Here is a 21,957-nt window from a genome sequence, read left to right as displayed (position 1 = left end):
ACCTGAATGAGAAGGTTAGAGAATGTTGCTAGATCCAGAATTGAACACTGTTGGCACTGAAAGGAAACAGTTGGGATTTTCTCAAATACTAAGCATGATTGTTCTTAGCTTCCTTCTCATCCTTCCCTTGCAGAGTAAGCACTGACTGAGCATCTCCTTAATCAATTAATATACAATTCATCAAAGGACTCAGCTTGTAGCAGAGACCATACTGGCTATGTCCTACTCAGAGCCCTAACCTTATAGTATGCTCTTTATATAACTGACTACAGCATTCATAATTTCAGGGAGCATGGAAAAGAGAATGACTTCTTATCAAAAAACATCAGTGATCCATGAAAGCCATCCTCCACGTGGTACCACGTTACGGGGACCCCCTGGTCCTCCAAGCGCTTCTTATAGAGCAAGGCATCATCACGGAGGATATCACTCTCACAGCTCACCAGGAAGGCCTCCAGAAGCTGGGCTATGATCTCATCATCCCTTACAAGGGGTGAATTTTCCACATCCAACAAGTGTTTGTTTTCTAGATAGGCAGCCTCATTAAAAGGGGCAGGAAACACAGGTTGGCAGCCTGTCTTCTTGAACCTGTTGGGTAGGTTGTCAGTGCTGAACCACTTCCTGTACTTCTTCCAGACTTCGGGGGGAATAAAAGCCCCGCTTACGATGTCATCCCATCAGGAGAAGTCGATAAGCGGGTATTTAAACAGGCAAGTTAACATGAACTTCTGGGTGAGGAATGGAATGCATGAGTTCTGGTGAAAGGATGGCAGCTGAAAATTGATGAGTTGGACAAAGGGATAAATCAGAACCTGGGCCCGGATTTGAGGAAGATCCGACCTGCCCACCAAGATCTGGGAGATCACGGCCGCTGTTCCTGCCCCTATGCTGTCTCCGCAGAGCACAACCCGGGAGGAATCCACCCCATATGTTTCCAGGGTCTTCAGGAAGTGAATGGAGGCATTCAGGCAGTCATAGGAAATGGTATAGTAATGGTGATCAGGAAGCTTGAGGTACCTGAGTAAGCAGGAAACAGAAGCACACCTGTGTGAACAGGGGTCGCTGGGAAGCCATGTTACTTTTCACTCCCACTTGCAATGGTGTTTCTAATTAAACCTTCAGAATGGCCCTCTGAGGTAAGGGTGCTTATCCCCACTTTTTGCATATGAAGATGTGAAGAACCTTTCCTTAACTTGCAGGCAGGGATCCTTGATTCCAAAACTATGCTCTGTCTACTTACCACAGGTGGAGACACTCCATACAAGAATGTGCAGCTTATGCTGTACAGCACAGGGAGCCCAGCCGGGCACTCTGTGATGACCTGGAGGAGTGGGATGGGGGGGAGGGAGGCTCAAGAGGGAGGGGTTATATATAATTATGACTGATTCAGGTTGTTGTATGGCAGAAACCAACACAACACTGTAAAGCAATTTTCCTCCAATTAAAAAAAAATGTTTTTAAAAAAGAGATTTGAACAAGAAAAGAACATGCAACTTAGAAAGCTGTTCACATCAGAAGCAAAATGACCAGCAGTGTCAAGAAAGGCCAATGAAGCTGCTGCCACTCATGAAAGAAAAGGATAGGAGAAGCCAAAATGAAAGTCAAGGGCTAGTTTCTTTCAGGCAGATGTTTTTTAAAAAGAAAAATCTGATGGACCAAGGTTTGTTCCCACCAATGACAGAGTTGCCTTCTTTTCTGGGGCTGCAGGAAGGAAAGAAGGGGTTTGGGAAGTGTTCTGACAGTGAAGGTGTAGAGAAGGTAGGCAGTCAGAAAACAGACACAACTGGGGCTGTGGCAGACCCAGGTGCCAGAGGTTGATGATCAGCATCCTGGGGGTTTGTCTAAGCCCCCAAAATGTGTCTCTTCACGGGAATTCAAGGGCAAAAAGAAGGAGCTTTAAAATGAACTTCTAGATGTTCCATATAAATTGAAACATTGTTTAGCCGTAAGAAAGAAGGAAATCCTGCCATTTGCAACAACCAGGATGAAATCAGGATGTTACACTGAGTGAAATAAGTCAGACAGAGAAAGACAAACACTGTATGATCACTTATACCTAGAATCTAAAGAAGCCAAAACTCAGAGACTTGAGTGGTGGTTACCAGGGGCTCAGGGGTGGTGAGGGAAATGAGGAGATGCTGGTCAAATGATACAAACTTCCAGTTATAAGATTAACAAGTCCTGGGGATCTACGGTACAGGATAGTGACTATAGTTAACAATAATATTTAATATACTTGCAAGTTGCTAAGAGAGTAGATCTTAAAGGTTCTCACCATAAAAAGAAATGCTAATTATGTGATATGATGGTAGCAGTCATATTGCAGAATGTAAGCATATCAAACCAACATGTTGAACACCTTAAATTGACACAATGCACACATCATTATAGTTCAATAAAGGTGGGAGAGTGGGTGAACTTCTAAAAATAGTAAAGTGAAAGTGAAGTCGCTCAGTCATGTCCGACTCTTTGTAACCCCATGTACTGTAACCTACAAGGCTCCTTCATCCATGAAATTTTCCAGGCAAGAATACTGGAGTGGGTTACCATTTTCTTCTCCAGGGGATCTTCCTCACCCAGGGATCAAACCCAGGTCTAACATAAGCTAACTAACACATGCATCAAGACTGGAATAACAGAAAGGAATACATTTTAAAAATAGAAACAGCTTGGCTAAACCAGTTAACAGCTTAACTAAACTAGGATTAGAGAGCTTATTTAAAATATGGTTATTATCTTGAATTTTTATTTGAGGCTGTTGCTAGTTGTCTTTTCAGTTCTTGCAACCTATCACTTAAAAGCATCAAAAAAAAATCATATTACTTGTAAGATTAAATTGAGAATTCCATAAGGAAAAATGACACCTTAGACGAGTGGCTTTCAAACTTATTTAGAACAAAACAAAATTATTATTATTTTTTATTAAAATGATACCTGGAGCTCCACCAAATAAAATAGGTAAATGCAGTTGTTCTGGTTTTGCCCAAAGATAAGACACCTGAATCCCCCACTACTTCTTCTTCTTTGACCTCTGGACCCACCTCTGAGACAATGAGGAAAACCCTAGTGTTCTACAGAACCCAGCTTGAAAACCACTGCCTTCTGTTTGACCTTGACCTTTCCTATAAAAGGTTTCCTAAAGCATCATTTTTAAGAATACAATTTGGGGACTTCCCTCATGGTCCAGTGGTTAAGACTCCATACTCCCAGTTCAGGGAGCCTAGGTTCCATCCCTGATCAGGGAAATAGATTCCACAGGCCACAGCTAGGACCTGGTGCAGCCAAGTAAATAAATATATTTTAAAAAAAAAATAAAGAAAGAGTAGGGTAGGTTGATTGCTTATAACTTTGCCACATTTCCGCAATAAGCAATATAGTGATCAATAATTCAATGTTATCAGCATGGGTTCCCACTTAAACGCAGGCAAAACACATGCCCCTCTGTGGAGTCCTCACAGTGAGATGGCCCCAGCACCTGTAAGCAGCAAGCACAAGCTTCAGCTTCCACTTGGCCACGTCTAGAAGTGAATGCTGCTGCTGCTTAGTCGTTTCAGTCGTGTCTGACTCTATGTGACCCCATGGACTGCAGCCCACCAGGCTCCTCTGTCCATGGGATTCTCTAGGCAAGAGTACTGAAGTGGATTGCCATGCTCTCCTCCAGGGGATCTTCCCAACCCAGGGATAGAACCTGGGTCTCCTGCATTGCAGGCAGATTCTTTACCGCTGAGCCACCAGGGAAGACCCTAAAAGTGAATGCGACTCATCAAATGTCAAACGTACAAACCTGATGTCATGAAACAGCATATGCTTTCTATTGCAGAATTGCAGACCTGCTAGTAGGAAACAGAAATGTCTATACCTCCTTGGACTTTCTCTTGCCCACCCACTGTCAGGTATGAAGGCTCTGCAGAGCCGAACGGTTGAAAGACAGATCTTTCAAACACAGATTCTCCAGGATCTTACTTAAGAAACTCCATTATGTCTTGACAAAAATCAGGGAGCACCCAGACCACGATCATTTCTCCCTTAGTGTTCTCGGGGCTTTTCACCCCAGGTACCATCCACCTGCAGCCCCTGGCAACCTGAAGAACCTTACCTGCCTTTCTTCCTCCACCAGCCTAGTTATCAAAACCTGTATGCCAAGTCTTTTCAGCTGTCTAGAACAATACAATATACAGTACAATAGTGTGCTCAGTCATGTCCGATTCTGCAACACATGGACTGTAGCCCACCAGGCTCCTCTGTCCATGGGATCTCCCAGGCAAGAATACTGGAGTGGGTTGCCATTTCCTCCTCCAGGGGATCTTCCCAGTCCAGAGATTATATCAATAACCTCAGATATGCAGATGACACCACCCTTATGGCAGAAAGTGAAGAAGAACTAAAGAGCCTCTTGATGAAAGTGAAAGAGGAGAGTGAAAAAGTTGGCTTAAAACTCAACATTCAGAAAACTAAGATCATGGCATCCGGTCCCGTCACTTCATGGCAAATAGATGCAGAAACAATGGAAATAGTGACAGGCTTTATTTTCTTGGGCTCCAAAATCACTGCAGATGGTGACTGCAGCCATGAAATTAAAAGATGCTTGCCCCTTGGAAGAAAAACTATGACAAACCTAGACAGCATATTAAAAAGCAAAGACATTACTTTGCCAACAAAGGTCTGTCTAGTTAAGGCTATGTTTTTTCCAGTAGACATGTGTGGATGTGAGAGTTGGACGATAAAGAAAGCTGAGCGCCGAAGAATTGATACTTTTGAACTGTGGTGTTGGAGAAGACTCTTGAGAGTCCCTTGGACTGCAAGGAGATCCAACCAGTCCATCGTAAAGGAAATCAGTCCTGAATATTCATTGGAAGGACAGATGCTGAAGCTGAAACTCTAATACTTTGGCCACCTGATGGGAAGAACTGACTCATTGGAAAGGACCCTGGTGCTGGGAAAGACTGAAGGTGGGAGGAGAAGGGGACAACAGAGTATGAGATGTTTGGATGGCATCACCAACTCGATGGACATGAGTTTGAGTAAGCTCCAGGAGTTGGTGATGGACAGGGAAGCCTGATGTGTTGCAATCCATGGGGTCACAAAGAGTCGGACACAACTGAGTGACTCAACTGAACTGAACTGAACTGAACTGAACTGCATTGGCAGGCAGATTCTTTAGCACTAGTGCCACCTGAGAAGCCCAAGAATAACAATATCCTCAGCAATTTCCTACAAGGTATTAACAGAGGTGCTTACTAACACTTTATGTGTTCAAGGGATGTTTTTATTATCACTAAGACCTCAGAGATGTAGAGTCTGGTGGAAACTCTAATGGTGGAATGTCAGACATGAGGCTCAGCTGGCTGGGAGGTACGATGATGAGGACTGGAAAGATGCTATCTTCCTCCATCTCATCAAGAAAACCAGAGATGCTGAGGAAGTTGCTTTTTTTTTGAGGGGGCTTGTTTTAGAGGTTGAATCTAAAGGGGTAGTTTTTAGTTTCTCTCACTTGCGTTCTCTAAACTGCTTCCCTGGGACTTGTGATCTGTTGGATTAAGAACCAGAATCTTGGTGAGTGGTCCCCACAGCCCCTTCCATTCACTCAAAAGCCCTCTCATATTTTCAAAGAACCCCAGGTGCCCAGAGTTATGGTTTCCTTGAGACGCTCCCAACATTAGTCCCTTCATGATCGGGAGTTAATTAGCTAGCTAGTTAGTTCAAAAGTTCATTAGTTATTCGTTTTAACAATGCAAAAAGCATCATTACCCCAAAGAACAGCCAGGATATTAACCAGAACCTTCAGAATCTTCAGCCAACCCCATAATACGCCCATCACCATCCCATCTCACTGCCTCCCCCATTTGAGGGAATGGTTACCTTGAATCACATAACCATCATTCTTTTTCCTTTTTACATAATTTCATTGTGCCTATGCATATTCCTTAAAAGTATTGCTCTGATTTTAATTGTTTTTCATTCTATAGACAGAGTATCTTGCTTTACATAATTTTTTGAAAATTTTCTCACTAAATTTTATACTGCCAAGATTCATCCACATTATGGGTGTGCCTTCTGGTTCACTTATTTGAACAGCTACGCCATATCCCGTAATGCCTTAATGGCTGTGTAATGTAACACTGACAGTGCCACGATTGATTCATGTACTCCCTGTTGATGGGCATTTGGGTTGTTTCCAGTTTAGGCTGTTTTGAATGCTACTGTGCCTGTCTCCATGGACGCATGTGCAAGAATGTCTCTCCAGGGTTAGGACTTCTGTTCTGCAAATCATCTGGGGCCTCAACCCTACCTTCTGCCACCGGGTAACACCCACTAACTTTCTCCAGCAACTCACCCAACCGCCAGCAACACAGAGTCAGTCTCCCGGGCTAGAGAAGCACACAGACTGTGGTATATGTCTGTAAAACAAAAACTGACATAGCAGCAGCTGCCTGTGAGTAGCCTGTGCAAGGATTGGTGCCCACGGGGCCCAGCACTGCCCCCCAGCTCACGGGAAGAGCTACCAGGGGAGCTACCAGCTCCCCTCTCTTCCTGTTCTTGCCTCCCTTGAAGTGACTCTGGCCACCTCTGCCTGGACAATAGAAAAAGCTTAAAGTCAGACACCTGAATCCACCCAAATCTCCTGAATGTCAGGGAGCAGATATGCCTTGGGGCTCACCAGCCACAGTGTTTTGTTTGACAGGAGGGGAAACCTTGGAGTTAGAAGGTCTGGCGATTTGAACCCGACAAAGCCAAGATGAGGGAAGGTGGGCACGTCTGCCCTGGAATGTGAATAATAGTTTTATATATATATATATATATAGGCTTCCCAGGTGGCTCAGTGGTAAAGAATCCACCTGTCAATGCAGGAGACGAGGGTTCGATCCCTGGGTTGGAAAGATCCCCTGGAGGAGGAAATGGCAACCCCCTCCAGTATTCTTGCCTGAAGAATCCCATGGAGAGAGGAGCCTGGCGGGCTACAGCCCATGGGGTCACAAAGAGGCAGACACAACTGAAGCTGAGCACACATACACTTGCTTTTCTTTCCCTGCTTGGCCCCATTGTTTGGGTAAGCTCCATGAGGACCTTTCTTGTTCTCCACAAAGTCCCCTGGGCCTCAAAGAGTGTCTGACACATAGTAGGTCCTTAAAAAATATTTGCTGAGTGAGTCCTGCTGTTACTTTTGGAAGTAATGTCATTCCTCCACAGAGGAGGAGAAACAGTCACAGACAAAAAATGGAGTGCTCCCAGAGGCCTCTGAAAGGGAGGCGTGATCTTGGACAAGGGGGCCAGTACAAAGGAGATGTGTGATGTGTGCTCACCACAGACTACAGCCTGCCAGGCTTCTCTGCCCAGGGAATTCTCCTGGCAAGAACACTGGCGTTGGTTGCCAGGTTGCCATTTCCTTCAGGGGCTCTTCCTGACCCAGGGACTGAACCCTCAACTCCAGCGTCTCCTGCATTGCAGGCAGATTCTTTACACTGAGCCACCAGGGAAGTCCCACAAAGTAGATACTCACAGATAACTTCAGAGAAGGGGAGAGCATCCAGGCAGCAAGTTCAGATATTATATTTTACCAGCAGGTGGCAGTACAGCCTAATCAGGGAACGTGTAATGGGACAGCTAATCTCTTCTCATGGGCAAATTTTCTCCTGTGTGGCCATCTCTCCATCCTCCCGTTTGTTTGTTGGTTCATATCCATTCACCCATCCATCCATCTATGTATTCTGGTGCTCGTTGTTGTTGTTCAGTCCCTAAGTTGTGTTTGACATTTTGGGACCCCCAAGGACTGTTGCACACCAGGCCCTTCCGTCCTCCACTATCTCCCAGAGTTTGCTCAAATTCATGTCCATTGAGATCTCATCCTCTGCCACCCCCTTCTTTTGCCTTCAATCTCCCAGCATCAGGGTCTTTTCCAGTGAGTCGGCTATTTGCATCAGGTAGTCAAAGTACTGGAGCTTCAGCTTCAGCATCAGTCTTTCCAGTGAATATTCAAGGTTCATTTCCTCTAGGATTAACTGATTTGATCTCCTTGCATTCCAAGGGATTCACAATTTAAAAGCATCATTTCTTCAGCACTCAGCCTTCCTTATAGTCCACCTCGCATATCCAGTACATGATGACTAGAAAAGCCATAGCTTTGACTATATGGACCTTTGTCAGAAAAGTGATGTCACTATGTTTTAATACACTGTCTAGGTTTGTCATAACTTTCCTTCCAAGGAGCAAGCATCTTTTAATTTCATGGCTGCAATCACCATCCACAGAGATTTTGGAGACCAGGAAAATAAAACCTGTCACTGCTTTGAATTTTTCCCCTTCTATTTGCCATGAAATGATGGGACCAAATGCCATGATCTTAGTTTTTTGAATGTTGAGTTTTAAGCCAGCTTTTTCATTCTTCTCTTTCACTACCATCAAGAAACCCTTTAGCTCCTCTTCACTTTCTGCCATTAGAGTGGTATCATTTGCATATCTGAGATTTTTGATATTTCTACCAGCAATCTTGATTCCAGCTTGTGATTCATCTGGCCTAGCATTTTCCAAGATATACTCTGCATATAAGTAAAATAAGCAGGGTGACAATATATAGCCTTGACATATTTGTTTCCCAATTTTGAAACAGTCTGTTGTTCCATGTCCAGTTCTAATTGTTTCTTCTTGATCCACATACAAGTTTCTCAAGAGACAGGTAAGGTGGTTTGGTATTCTCTGCTCTTTAAGAATTTTCCATACTTTGTTGTGATCCACACAGTCAAAGGCTTTAGCATAGTCAATGACGCAGAAGTAGATATTTTTCTGGAATTCTCTCACTTTTTCAAGGATCCAATGGATGTTTGCAGTTTGATCTCTGGTTCCTCTGCTTTTTTTAAATACAGCTTGTACATCTGGAAGTTCTTGGTTCACATACTATCAAAGCCTAGATTGAAGGATTTTGAACATTATCTTGCTAGCTTGTGAAATGAGCACAACTGTCCAGTAGTTTTAACATTCTTTGGCATTGCCCTTCTTTGGGATTGCAATAAAAACTGACATTTTCCAGTCCTGTGGCCATTGCTGAATTATCCAAATTTGCTGACATATTAGGTGCAACACTTTAACAGCATCATCTTTTAGAATTTTAAATAACTCAGCTGGAATTCTCCATCACCTCCACTAGCTTTGTTTGTAGTAATACTTTGTAAGGCCCACTTGACTTCATACTCCAGGATGTCCAGCTCCAAGTGAGTGACCATACCACCATGGTTATCCAGGTCATTAAGACCTTTTCTATATACTTCTTCTGTGTATTCTTTCCACCTCTTCTTAATCTCTTCTGTTAGGTCCTTATCGTTTCTGTCCTCTATTGTGCCCATCCTTGCGTGAAATATTCCCTTGCTGTATCCAATTTTCTTGAAGAGATCTTATGCTTATACATTCATTCAAAAAATAAAACCATGGGTCTGGCCCTGGGGTCCTGCAACAAGCAAAACAGAAGTCTTTCTTACACTCTCAGACTTTCCATTCTTAGTTGGGAAATGCAGACAGTAAATAAGGAAACACCTGGAGGAAGGAGATATGTTTAGATTGTGACAACTGCCATGAAGAAAATGTTAAAGGATGATGTCTAGAATGATGGACACCGGGCCTAGGGCAGGGCACTAGAGTGGGCAGGGAGAGTTCTTTAGGGAAGATGTCCAGGAGGCCACTCTGGGGAGGGACCTTCGAGATCGAACTGGAAGAATGAAGAAGGGGTCACCAGTCCTGCAAAGTGAGGGGGTGCGGGGAGACAACTCTGGAGGCCAAGGAACAGCAAGTGCGGGAAATTCAGAGAGAAGGAGCCCAGTGTGTCGGCAGCACAGGCAGTGTGGCTGCCGCAAAGTGAGCACTCTGGGCCGGCGGGAGGCCCAAGTGAGCAGGCAGCAGAGGTCTGAAGGGCCAGCACCAGCTACCCGGGGGTGGGGGTAGGGGGTTAGGTTTCATCTAAAGACCCTGGAGGGGTCTTGCCTGGTGGTCCAGTGGTTAAGAATCTGCCTTCCAATGCAGGGACGTGGCTTCAGTTCCTGGTCTGGGAACCAGCATCCCATATGCCACGGGGCAACTAACCCCATGTGCCACAACTACTGAAGCCCAAGTGCCCTAGAGTCTGTGCTCTGTAACATGAGAAGGCGCCTCAGTAAGAAGCCTGCACACTGCCGCAGAGTGGCCCCCACTTGCTGCACCTAGAGAAAGCCCGCACACAGCAACGAAGACCTAGCATAGACAAAAATGATAAATAAACTTATTTTTTTAAAAAAGACCCTAGGGCTTCCCTGGTGGCTTAGGGGTAAAGAATCCACCTGCAAATGCAAAAGATATGGGTTATATCCCTGGTCCGGGAAGAACCTACATGTCGTTGAGCAACTAATTCTGTGTGCCATAGGTATTGAGCCTGCGCTCTAGAGCAAGGGAGCCATAACAAGAAGCCACTGCAATAAGAAGCCCATGCACCACAACTAGAGAGTAGCCCCCACTCACCAAAGCTAGAGAAAAGCCGGAGAAGCAAAGAAGACTCAGCACAGCCAAAAATAAAAACATTAAAAAAAAAAACACCTGGAAAGCAACAGGAAGGGTTTCAGTACAAGACAGACAAGTTCCAACTTGTACTTTTATAAGCTCCTTCTGGCTACTGGGTGAGGATGAGACCATGACGGGCCAGGAGTGATGGGGGAGAGCAGTTGCTGAGATGTGGGAGTAAAGGGATGCAGCAAGAGAAAGATCACAGTGATCTTGCAGAGCCTGCAAGAAATGTGTGCATTTGAGAAATATTGCAGGGGAAGAACAGACAGGACTAGCGATCGCTGTGAGTGGTGAGCAGGGGGAGGGAAGCAGAGTCAATACTGCAGGGCCATAAATGCCACCCCGAGCCCCCTCACCTCCCCAGCCACTTCACCACCCTCTCGTTGACCTAGACTATCACAGTATAAAAAAGAACACTTCCAAACCATCTGCTGCTGCTGCTGCTGCTGTCGCTTCAGTCATGTCCAACTCTGTCCAACTCATAGACGGCAGCCCACCAGGCTCCCCCGCCCCTGGGGTTCTCCAGGCAAGAACACTGGAGTGGGTTGCCATTTCCTTCTCCAGTGCATGAAAGTGAAAGGTGAAAGTGAAGTCGCTCGGTCGTGTCCAACTCTTAGCGACCCCATGGACTGCAGCCTACCAGGCTCCTCCATTCATGGGATTTTCCAGGCAAGAGTACTGGAGTGGGTTGCCATTGCCTTCTCCCACCATCTGCTGACTTGAGCCCAAAGCCCATAGTCTAGACTCCCAGTAAAAAATCTCCAACTGCTGATTTCTTTCTGGAAAAGGAAATGGCCACCCATTTCTGATTTCTTGGAGAAACTCCAACAAGGTTCCCATGGGAGGGGTGGGGAGCAAACCTGTGTATGTGGATGAGGCTCTTCCTTTATGAAGCCACCATGGAGGATCTTACCCAGGCTCCCCATTAAGGCGGCTCCTCCGTGGAAGAAGATGATGCCTCACCGGGGGCTGAGGGAGGCTGCCTTGGGCTGAAACAGCCTGACCGGTATAGTCCCAAAACGCAGGTTGGTTACCACGAGTGCAGGATCCTCCTTGATTCTCACTCTGTTCTGCAAAAACTGGAGAAATCTGGGCAGGGAGCAAACCCCTATCTTCTCAAATATAGTCCCCTGTTAGAGGTAAGAGAAAGAGAGGGAGAGATTAGGAAGTTTAGGGTCTATCTGAATGGTAGATGACTCCTGCTCCTTGTAACTGCTAGGATGTTCTTGCTGTTTCTCACGTGCCTCAAAGCATGACCCCAGGGCTCATCAGGAAGCAACAGGCTCTGGAGAGTGTGTCTAGATAAAGGGTCGAGTTTGCAGAATTTCCTCCCAAAAGCTCTTGGTTGAACAGTGGTATGAATTTGCCAAAGAGCTAGCCCACGTTTGGGCTGAGTGGTTGGGCATTGAGCTCATCAAAGCCAAAGTCCAAGGCAAGATGACTGGCAACCTTGCTCTCTTTCACCCACAGCTTGAGATGGCAGAGAAAGGTTAACACTTGGGTTAATACCATCATTGCCTCCCTGGGTTAGGACAGATGCTTAAGCCACATTTGTGTTCAACAGAAAAAAGTAATGAGACCAATTAGGGATATCTGCCACGGGTTCAGGAAAGAAAGTGAAAGTCGCTCAGTTGTGTTCGACTCTTTGTGACCCCATGGACTATACAGTCCATGGAATTCTCCAGGCCAGAATACTGGAGTGGGTAGCCTTTCCCTTCTCCAGGGGATCTTCCCAACCCAGGGATCGAACCCAGGCCTCCCGCATTGCAGGCAGATTCTTTACCAGCTGAGCCACAAGAAAAGCCCAAGAATACTGAAGTGGGTAGCCTACTCCTTCTCCAACAGATCTTCCCAACCCAGGAATTGAACTGGGGTCCCCTGCATTGCAGGCAGATTCTTTACCAACTGACCTATCAGGGAAGCCCATGGGCTCAGGAAAAGGGATCAATGGTACAAGGGCCATCTATCTGCCAAATGTGAAAAGAAGTCCTTTGTTTTTATTTTTTTTATTTTTATTTTTTTTTACTTTTTTCTTTTTTTTTCTTTTTTTTTTTTTAATAAATTTATTTATTTTAGTTGGGGGCTAATTACTTTACAATATTGTAATAGTTTTTGCCATACATTGACATGAATCAGCCATGGGTTTACATGTGTTCCCCTTCCTGGACCCCCAGTCCTTTGTTTTTAAACTAATATGGTCACTCTTGTTATAAGCAAACAAATAGTGAAATATTTCATGAGATGTAGTTACACGGTATTGTATCACATGTAATAAATGCATTTCAACCATGTCAGATCATCTCTTCTTGTGGACCTCACATGGAATATGTGTCTGTGTCAGAAAGAAAACAGCACGGGATGATAATAGTGAACACAGTAAGAACAGCTGACACTTACCGGTCACCTGCGACATGCCAATACTGGTCCAAGGGCTTTAGGTTATTAACTGGCTTAAACTGTTCAGCAACCCTTCTAAGTCAAGCACAATTATCAGTTCCATTTTGCAGATGGGGCAAGCGAGGCATACCAAGGTCAAGTACCTTGCCCATCAATGAGTAACCTACAGAATTTATGTTCTCAACCACTAAACTAGAAACAGCTTGGGTTCTAGAATCAAGCAGACTCGAATTCAAGACTTAGCTCTACCTACCGCTATCTCACTGAAAGAATTCAAGCATTCACTTCTCTGAGCTGCAGTGTTCCTCGTTTGTAAAATAGAAGAATCGGATCTACAGTACCCGAGGATGAAGCTTGGGAATCAGATGTGAGCACCCATGGGGAGTGTGTCACTGGTGGGTTCTGGCAAGTGTGAGGTCACACCAGTGGGTGTGACCTTGCCCGAGGTCTGTGGGATGCCCCAGTGCATTCCCTCCATGGAGACAACCCCACCCCCATGCCAGCTGCCCCACTGCCAAGGCTTAGGCTTCTTAAAAGGGAACTCCCAACAAAACCACTACTTTTCTGCTTGAGTTGAAGGAGAGCAAGGTTACCAGGGCCGTGAGGATAACCTCCTTTCCCACCACTTGGCCCACATCTGAGGCACCCACTCCAGCATCTTGAAGTGTAAATGGTTCAGGGATTTTGAACAATGCAAAGTGGTGATAAACATCTCTTAGCACCACATTCTGCAAGGTCACTAGATACGGCCAGGAAGTTAGATTTGTTTTTTGTTTTTTTTAATATTAATTTGGCTGTGCTGGGTCTTCATTGCTGTGCCCGCACTTTCTCTAGCTGCAGAGAGCAGTGGCTACTCTCTAGTTGCCGTGCGGGCTTCTCACTGTGGTGGCTTCTCCTGTGGTGGGGCATGGGCTCTAGGGCACAGGCTCAGTAGTTGTGGCGCATGGGCTTAGATGCCCTGTGGCATGTGGGATCTTCCCGGACCAGGGACAAAACCAGGTCCCCTGCATTGCAAGGTGAATACTTAACCCACTGGGCCACCAGGGAAGTCTGGTTTGTTTTGTTTTTTCCAGCAATAAGTTCACATTTGCCAGAGCTAGTCATTTAGGACAGAGGCAATTTAGGAAGATTGATTACTGTCTATTATTATTTATAATATTATAAATATATATTATATTTATATTATATATAATAAATATAAGTACACAAATATTGTTATATATCTATATTATAATTATATCGTTTGCATAAATGTTATTATATGTATATGTAAATACTATAAGTATAGTATATTATTTCTGTAACATCGTCTGGAAAAACACAAACAAATGTTTTGGCCCGTCTAATTTTATTTATAAGAATGTATCAGGACTTCACTGGTAGCGTGGTGGATAGAAATCCACCTGCCAGTGCAGGAGACATGGGATCAACCCCTGGTCCAGGAAGATTCCACGTGCCTCGGGGCAACTAAGCCTGCACACTGCGATTATTGAAGCCGGAGAGCCCTGGAGCCTGTGCTCCGCAGCAAGAGAAGACACCACAATGAGAAGCCCGAGCATCGCAAACTGGAGAGTGGTTCCCACTTCCTGCAGCTAGAGAGAGCCCACACACAGCAACGAAGACCCAGTGCAGCCAGAAATAAAAAAGTAAATAAATAGAATGTATTAGTAGTATTACAAATGGGACCATCAGTAGTTTAGGAACTCCTGAGGTCTAGAATTTCAGATGAATATTAAGACTCTTTTACAAAATATTCTAGCAGAGCTTAACTTTTAAAATGAGCTCTATAGCATTTACTATATTAATCCTCATATCTTATATGAAGGCTGAAGTCATTCATGTGTGTGTGTGTTAGTCGCTCAGTTGTGTCCAACTCTGCAACCCCATAGACTGTAGCCCACTGGTCTCCTCTGTCCATGGAATTCTCCAGGCAAGAATATCGGAGTGGTTTGCCATTCTCTTCTCCAGGGAACTTCCCAACCCAGGGATCAAACCCAGGTCTCCGCATTGCAGGCAGATTCTTTACCATCTGAGCCACCAGGAAAGCCTGAAGTTATTCATGGTGGCGGTTTAGTTACTAAGTCGTGTCTGACTCTTTGCGACCCCATGGACTGTAGCCCACCAGGCTCCTCCAACCATGGAAAATTCATCCACAGATTTTCCAGGCAAGAATACTGGAGTGGGTTGCCATTTCCTTCTCCATTCATATTATGAAGTCATTCATAACAGCCTTCAAATTAATAATGATTTTAGCAAATGCTGTGTCTTTGTCTTCAAAGATTTTATATATATACTACTAATAATCTATTTTTACGGAGTCCTTTCTAAGCACCCAGCACTATACTCTGCACCTTAAATGCATTTCTCACTCACTCCCCACCGCACCCCTATAAAAAGCATCTCCAGCTATCCTCACCACTTTAGGGGAGAAAATAGAGGCTCAAAGACATCAGTCCACAAAACTAGCATGTGGAGATTCAGTGCTCAGACCCAAAGTTGTCTGACTACAAAACTAAGCACCTGATTTCTGGGCTGTAGAGTCTTTTAGGTTTTTGCCTCCTTCTCCTTAAAATTCATGTGACTTCTGTATCTATCTGTCTTCTGGAACCAAATGAACCACTTGGATATCACCATGCTCATCACTACCACCTGCGATGAACAGTCTGCTCTAGGAGGGCTCAGGGCTGGGGGCACCAGGATGGAACTTCACAAGCTGCATTTCATTTCAACTTCACATCGTTTTCAGTCCAAGGGCCTCAGACTAGCCTGGAATTCCATGCAGATTGCAGCTGCTGGCTTGAGACAACCTGACATCCAGCCAAGTGTATGACCAGGGTTAATAAGAGAGATGTGCATATCACTTCCTCAGTCTGTCTCCTTGGGGCAGCAGCATTCACCTAATTATAAACTAGACTTGTTCATTTCTCTGAAAGTCATCTGTATCCTTGGTAAAACAGTCCAACAGCACAAAAAATACATTTTACTTATTTACCAAATGTGCTCAGTGCTCAGTCACTCAGTCATGTCTGACTTCTTACAACCCCATGGACTATATATAGCCCACTGGGATCCTCTGTCCAGGGAATTTCCCAGGCCAGAATACCAGAGTGGGTTACTGTTTCCTACTCCAGGGGATCTTCCCAACCAAGGGATCAAACCCACATCTCCTGCATTGGCAGGCAGATTCTTTACCATTGGGCCACCTGGGGAGCCCATCATTTGCCAAATATCACCAAACCCTTGTCATCTGGTATCTTAATCTTACCAACCTGATGGAAGATACACAATTGTTGCCCCGTCACAGATAAGGAAACCGAGGCACAGAGGGGTGAAGTAAATTGCCTAAAATCACACAGCCAGGGAGTAGCTCTCAGAGCTGAGCATGGCTTCCTCACTTCCTTCAACAGTTGTTCGCCCCACAGGTCATCAGTGTGAACTGTTTGATCTTCACCCATGGTTGGGACATTGTAATTAAATCAAGTTGCCTGCCTCTTACTTGATGCCAAATTATTCCCAAATCTGCTGCTCTAGGCATATGCCATTTCATCCCAAATCTCAAACCCCTGCTCAGAGTGAGCCCAGCTGGGGTGGCCACTCTGAAATGTTGGGTGAATTCCCTGGTGATTGATCAGCAAATGGTAAGTAAGCATGTGCTAGGCACCAGGCCCTGGGATGGATAAAGTGGGCCCTGCCTTCCAGGTGCTTGCAATCTTCGCTGAGGGTGGGGGACACCTGTGTGCTGTGAAATGGAAGACGCTGTAGCTGAAGCAGGTTCATTCTGTCAGGCTCTCAGCCATTTCAGGAAAGAGACTGGGTCTGGGATAGTTTGGGAAGCCTCAGAAACGAGCCTGCTGATTGGCATTTAGTAAATACTGTTGAAGGAAGGAAAAAGAGGGAGGGTGGGTGAGAGGAAGGATGGGAAGGGAAGAGGGTGAGAAATAGAATAGCAGATACAAAAGAGAGGACTATCGTCCATCTGTCCTTCAGTGTCCATGAAGGATTGGTTCCAGGACCCCCACGATACCAACATCTTCAGATGCTCAATTTCTTATAGTCAACCCCCCCCCCATCCACGGATGCAGGACCTGCAGACATGGAGAGCCCACTATGTGGCAAAGTCTGTCTTTCTAGGGAGAGTCTGAAGACAGAGAGGGAAGGCAAATGAAAGAAAGACAGGCCCTCCTGTCCCTCCAAGGGACCTAGAGAGAGGAACAGAGAGAAAGAGAAAGCTCACTCCAACCCATGAGGGGACTGAGTACCAGCTCACCAAAGTGACCATGTAGATGAACATGCAGTCCAGAAATCGGAGCTTAGCAGGATGTCGTAGAGCAGAGGGGATATCAGTGGTGAGGAAGTGCTCAAAGACAGCCCAGACAAAGACCCCCAGGAAAAAGGTGCCTAGTGCGGCTGGAAGCACCAGCCACAGGGCAATCATGTTCCCAAGATTGCGAGGAGCTTGGGACTGGTGCTCAGTAGGACCTGAGCCAGTCATATGGGCTCTGTCGTCCCTCCCACTCTTGAATTAACTTTGACTTGGGACTTAAGGCAGTCACGGCACAACCAGTGGGAGCCAGAGTGACCCAATTCCTCAGGGAATACAGGGACGAAGAAAACCAGTTCCATCTATCGGGGCAGGGGGTAGTCTTAGGAGAGGGGCTTCCCAAATTTTCAGTAAAGATCAGGCTCAAACAGTGCCTCCACCTGGGCTGTGCTGGTCTCCTGCATAGGCAGGGGGCTCCTGCAGGCTACATAGGAGTCTGTGGCCTGATCTTTTCACTGTAAAACAGGACACACATGGCCAGTCTTCCTCAAGGGCATCTGGTCAGGGTGGGCAAAATGCATCATACACCAGCTGGTTGTCCTGACCCCACTTTGATGTTCCAGTTTACCTTAGGAGAAGCAGCACAGCCCAAAGTTAAAAGGACCCACTCAGAGGCCAGCCCTCCTGGGCTGAATCCTGACTTTTCCACTTATTGGCTCTGTAGTCTGAGGTCCCTTATGTCTATTCTTTGCATGTCCGTTTCCTCTCCTGTGCATGCACGCATGCTAAGTCACTTCAGTCATGTCTGACTCTGTGTGACCCTATAGGCTGTAGCCCTCCAGGCTCCTCTGTCCATGGAGATTCTCCGAGAAAGAATACTGGAGTGGGTTGCCATGCCCTCCTCCAGAGGAACTTCCTGACCCAGATATTGAACCCTGGTCTCCTGCATTACAGGTGGATCTTTTACCATCTGAGCTACCAGGGAAGCCCCTTCCTCTCCTGTAAGAAGGGGTAATTCGAGTACCTAACTGAGGAATTGCAAATAGTGCTGCAGTGAACATGGGTGTGTAAACATCCTCTCATTTGTCAAGTCAATTTTGCTGAGCTAAAATAAATAAACATATGCATACACAGGCATACAAAAATGTGCTTCATTCATAAGGATCAGCTTGAGGAATTCTCACAAGACTAACACACCCAGGTAACCAGCACCCAAACCAGGATAAAAAGTCTCTTCTCCCCATCACCATGCCCCACCCCACCCCCCACCCCCCCTGCCCAGTTACTACACCCAGGAGAGGTAACTATGACCCTTCTTTAACAGCCAAGAGTCATTTGTCTGGTTTCTGAATTTTGTATAAATGGAATCATGCAGTGTTCCCTTATATCCAGCTTCTTTCTTTGAACACTGTGTTGTGTGTAATCTTTGTGTTGTTTATGTATCAGTTCATTCATTCCCATTCTAGTATAGCATTCCATTGCATGAATATACCACAAGTTTTTATGTTTTTTGCTGCTAAATGACATTTGAGTTTTTGCCAGTTGTTGCTGCATTGCCTCTTAGCTCCAAACTCACAATTTTTGCCTGCTCTGTGAAAATGGGCTGGAACCATTCAACATCTTTCCTTTGTCCATTGGCAGCAAAGCATTGTCAAGAAAGAGTACTGTGAGACATCTCAGGAGAAAAGGACTCTGCTTCCTGGTTCTAGGTACTCACACTGCAGGATCCTGCAGACCACCTGGCAGGTTCAATCCCTGGGTTGGGAGGATTCCCCTGGAGAAGGAAATGACAGCCCACTCTGGTATTCTTGCCTGAAGAATCCCATGTACACAGGAGTCCAGGGGCCTGCAGTCCAGTGGGTTGCAAAGAGTCAGTTATGACTGAAGTGAATTAGCACGCATGCACATTAACCATAACAGGGAATAGGAGTCATACGAGATTGATGGGCAAGAAGTAAAGAAAGCTCAAAATAATCGCAGATGTAAGGAACAACTCTTACTCCAGGGCTGAGATAGCACATCCAATGAAAAACCCACCTCTCACCGCTTTGGCTTTAGGTCCAGAAATTGCTAACAAGAGGGCCTTGTTGAATTGGCTAATAGTTGCTCTGCTGCTATACCAGCAGGACTGGCTGGCATCTACCCCAACCCTCACCCAAAAATCTTGCTGGAAATCTATCCTCCTGGGTGCCAGGGAAAGGCCTTTGTTCACAGGGAAGTGTCTGGCAGAAGGTACTCTGCAATGAAACCACCCAAGGGGCCTGAAAGGGAAAGCTACTGCAGGAGACGCCATCTGAACAGCAGGAGTTGGAGCTGATAAAGCCACACATGCAGCAGGATCTGAGCTCTGGGGAAGCCAAGCACTCCTCAGGAGCTGGGCCTAGAAGAGCTTGTGGAGCAATTTAGTCCCCAGGACATTGCTGAAAACAAAGCAGCCTATCTCGTAATTAGGCTAAGAGTTGGACATGACACCAGCAGAAACAGATAACTTATCAGAGAGATCAGGGGATGTCAGGATGCTCTAGGGAAAAAAGTCATCCTGAGGCTGCACCCCCTGAATCAGGGGCTTCCCTGGTGGCTCAGATGGTAAAGAGTCTGCCTGCAATGTAGAAGACCCGGGTTTGATCCCTGGGTCAGGAAGATTCCCTGGAGAAGGAAATATCAACCCACTCCAGTAATCTTGCCTGGAGAATTCCATAGACAGAGGAGCCTGAAGGCTATAGTCCATGGAGTCGGACACAACTGAGGGACTAAACAACAACAGCACATGGAAATAACTAGTCATGTATTCACAGTAGTTATCTCTGGGTGGAGAGACTTGAAGGGAATTTTTTTTACTTATCAATTTTTCTAATTCTTCAGTAATGACAATTTATTATTTATGCAATTTAAGAGACAAAAGTTCTTCAAAAGGTTGAAGCATTACTTAGGTAAATGCCCTCACTCACTCATTCAAAAAAATTTCACTGAGTGTCTGCTCTGTGCCAACTATCATTCCAGGATCGGGGAATGTGTGAGCAAACAAGGCATTTTATTGTCTTTATTTCTGGCTGCGCTGTGTCTTCATTGCTGCATGCAGGCTTTCCTCTAGTTGTTGCCAGCAGGGAGTACTCTCTAGTTGCCATGCATGGGCTTCTCATTGCGGTGGCTTCTCTTGTTGCAGAGCACAGGCTCTAGAGCACGGCTTCAGTAGTTGTGGCACATGGGCCCCAAGGCACATGGAATCTTCCCAGACCAGGGATCGAAACTGTGTCCCTGCATTGGCAAGTGGATTACCAACCACTGGACCACCGTGGAAGTCCACAAGTGAGACATTCTTGATATATTGCTAAGCCAAACCCCAGAAGACCGAACTACACAGAGCACTCACTTCAATGCTCACCATTTACCAGGCACTTTATACACTCTATCTCCATAAACTTCACACAGTCCTACGAACCCTATCCTCATTTTACAGATGAAGAAACTAAAGCACAGAAAGGTTTAAGTAACTCGGTCAAAGATTGCACAGAGCAACTAAGAGCTAGGATTTTCGTCCGGGGCAGCTGACTTGGGGGTTACACAGAACGTTGCCACGGCAGGTGGGCTTAGGACCAATTTCTATTTCTTTCCTTACAGACTTCTGTTTGTCATCCAGATGTACAGAGTGGGCCCACCCCTTGGAGAGCTGGGTTCCACCAGCTGCCATCCTCCTTCCAGTGCATGTGGGTGCCAAAGGCTCCTTCTGATTTCTGCAAGTGTCTATGCCTCACTTCTGAGAAAGAAAACCAGACCTGACCTCCGGGAACTGACCTTGGGCACTGTCACCTACACCTTGGTATTTTCCTGCTGAATATTAACAATTTAGTAGACCATCAAATTAGATAAAAACTATGACAAATCTCCTTTCTTCCCAACTAGCCATGAACTAGAGACTCCATGGAGTCTTAAAATTTAGGACAAAATACCAGGGTACACCAGAGCTTCACAGCAGGTGCTGTGGGATCAGTGAGGCATGGATGGGGCAGAAGGGTGCCAGGATATTGACCTCTTCCTCTGGCCACAGGCTGTTTACAGTGTGCCATTAGAGTATCAGGGGATTCCCTGGTGGCTCAGGCAGTAAAGAATGTACCTGCAATGCAGGAGACCTAGGTTCGACCCCTGGGTCAGAAAGATTCCCTGGAGAAGGAAATGGAAACCCACTTCAGTATTCTTGCCTGGAGAATTCCATGGACAGAGGAGACTGACAGGCTACTGCCATGGTGTCAAAAAGAGTCAGACATGACTGAGCGACTAACACAAATGACAAACCTAGACAGCATATTAAAAAGCAGAGACATCACTTTGCCTATGAAGGTCCATATATTCAAAGCTATGGTTTTTCCAGTAGTCATACACAGATGTGAGAGTTGGACCAGAAAGAAGGCTGAGTGCCAAAGAATTGATGCTTTCAAACTGTGGTGCTGAAGAAGATTCTTAGTCCCTTGGACTGCAAGGAGATCAAACCAATCAATCTTAAAAGAAATCAACCCTAAATATTCATTGGAAGGACTGATGCTGAAACTGAAGCTCCAATATTTTGGCCGCCTGATGCAAAGAGTCAACTCATTGGAAAAGACCACTGCTCTCTGCAGCTAGAGAAAGTCCACACAGCAACAAAGACCCAGCACAGCCAAAAATAAATAAGTAAATTATTTTTTTTTAAAAGAAAAGAATTTTATGATTTTCTTATACTTAATGGGAATCTGCAACTCTGCATTACAATCAGGCTTCCAACACCTGCCCGTTTCTCTTGGGTTTTA

At 45.5% G+C, this 21,957-nt stretch overlaps 1 protein-coding gene across 1 annotated transcript; it reads right to left on the bottom strand.

Moving 5' to 3' along the window:
• Nucleotides 1–240: 240 nt before the first annotated feature.
• Nucleotides 241–17,350, bottom strand: AADACL4 (arylacetamide deacetylase like 4). The gene is given in 5 exon segments (XM_081486962.1): nt 241–278; nt 281–1,017; nt 6,335–6,398; nt 11,432–11,648; nt 17,183–17,350. Coding segments are annotated over 5 exon segments (1,224 nt in total).
• Nucleotides 17,351–21,957: the final 4,607 nt, after the last annotated feature.

This window comes from Giraffa tippelskirchi, chromosome 5 (assembly GCF_054371585.1).
Source record: "Giraffa tippelskirchi isolate mGirTip1 chromosome 5, T2T-mGirTip1v1.2.pri, whole genome shotgun sequence".
Taxonomy (NCBI): domain Eukaryota; kingdom Metazoa; phylum Chordata; class Mammalia; order Artiodactyla; family Giraffidae; genus Giraffa; species Giraffa tippelskirchi.
Note: the sequence above shows the minus strand (reverse complement) of the source record. Positions and strands in the feature narration are given on the sequence as shown.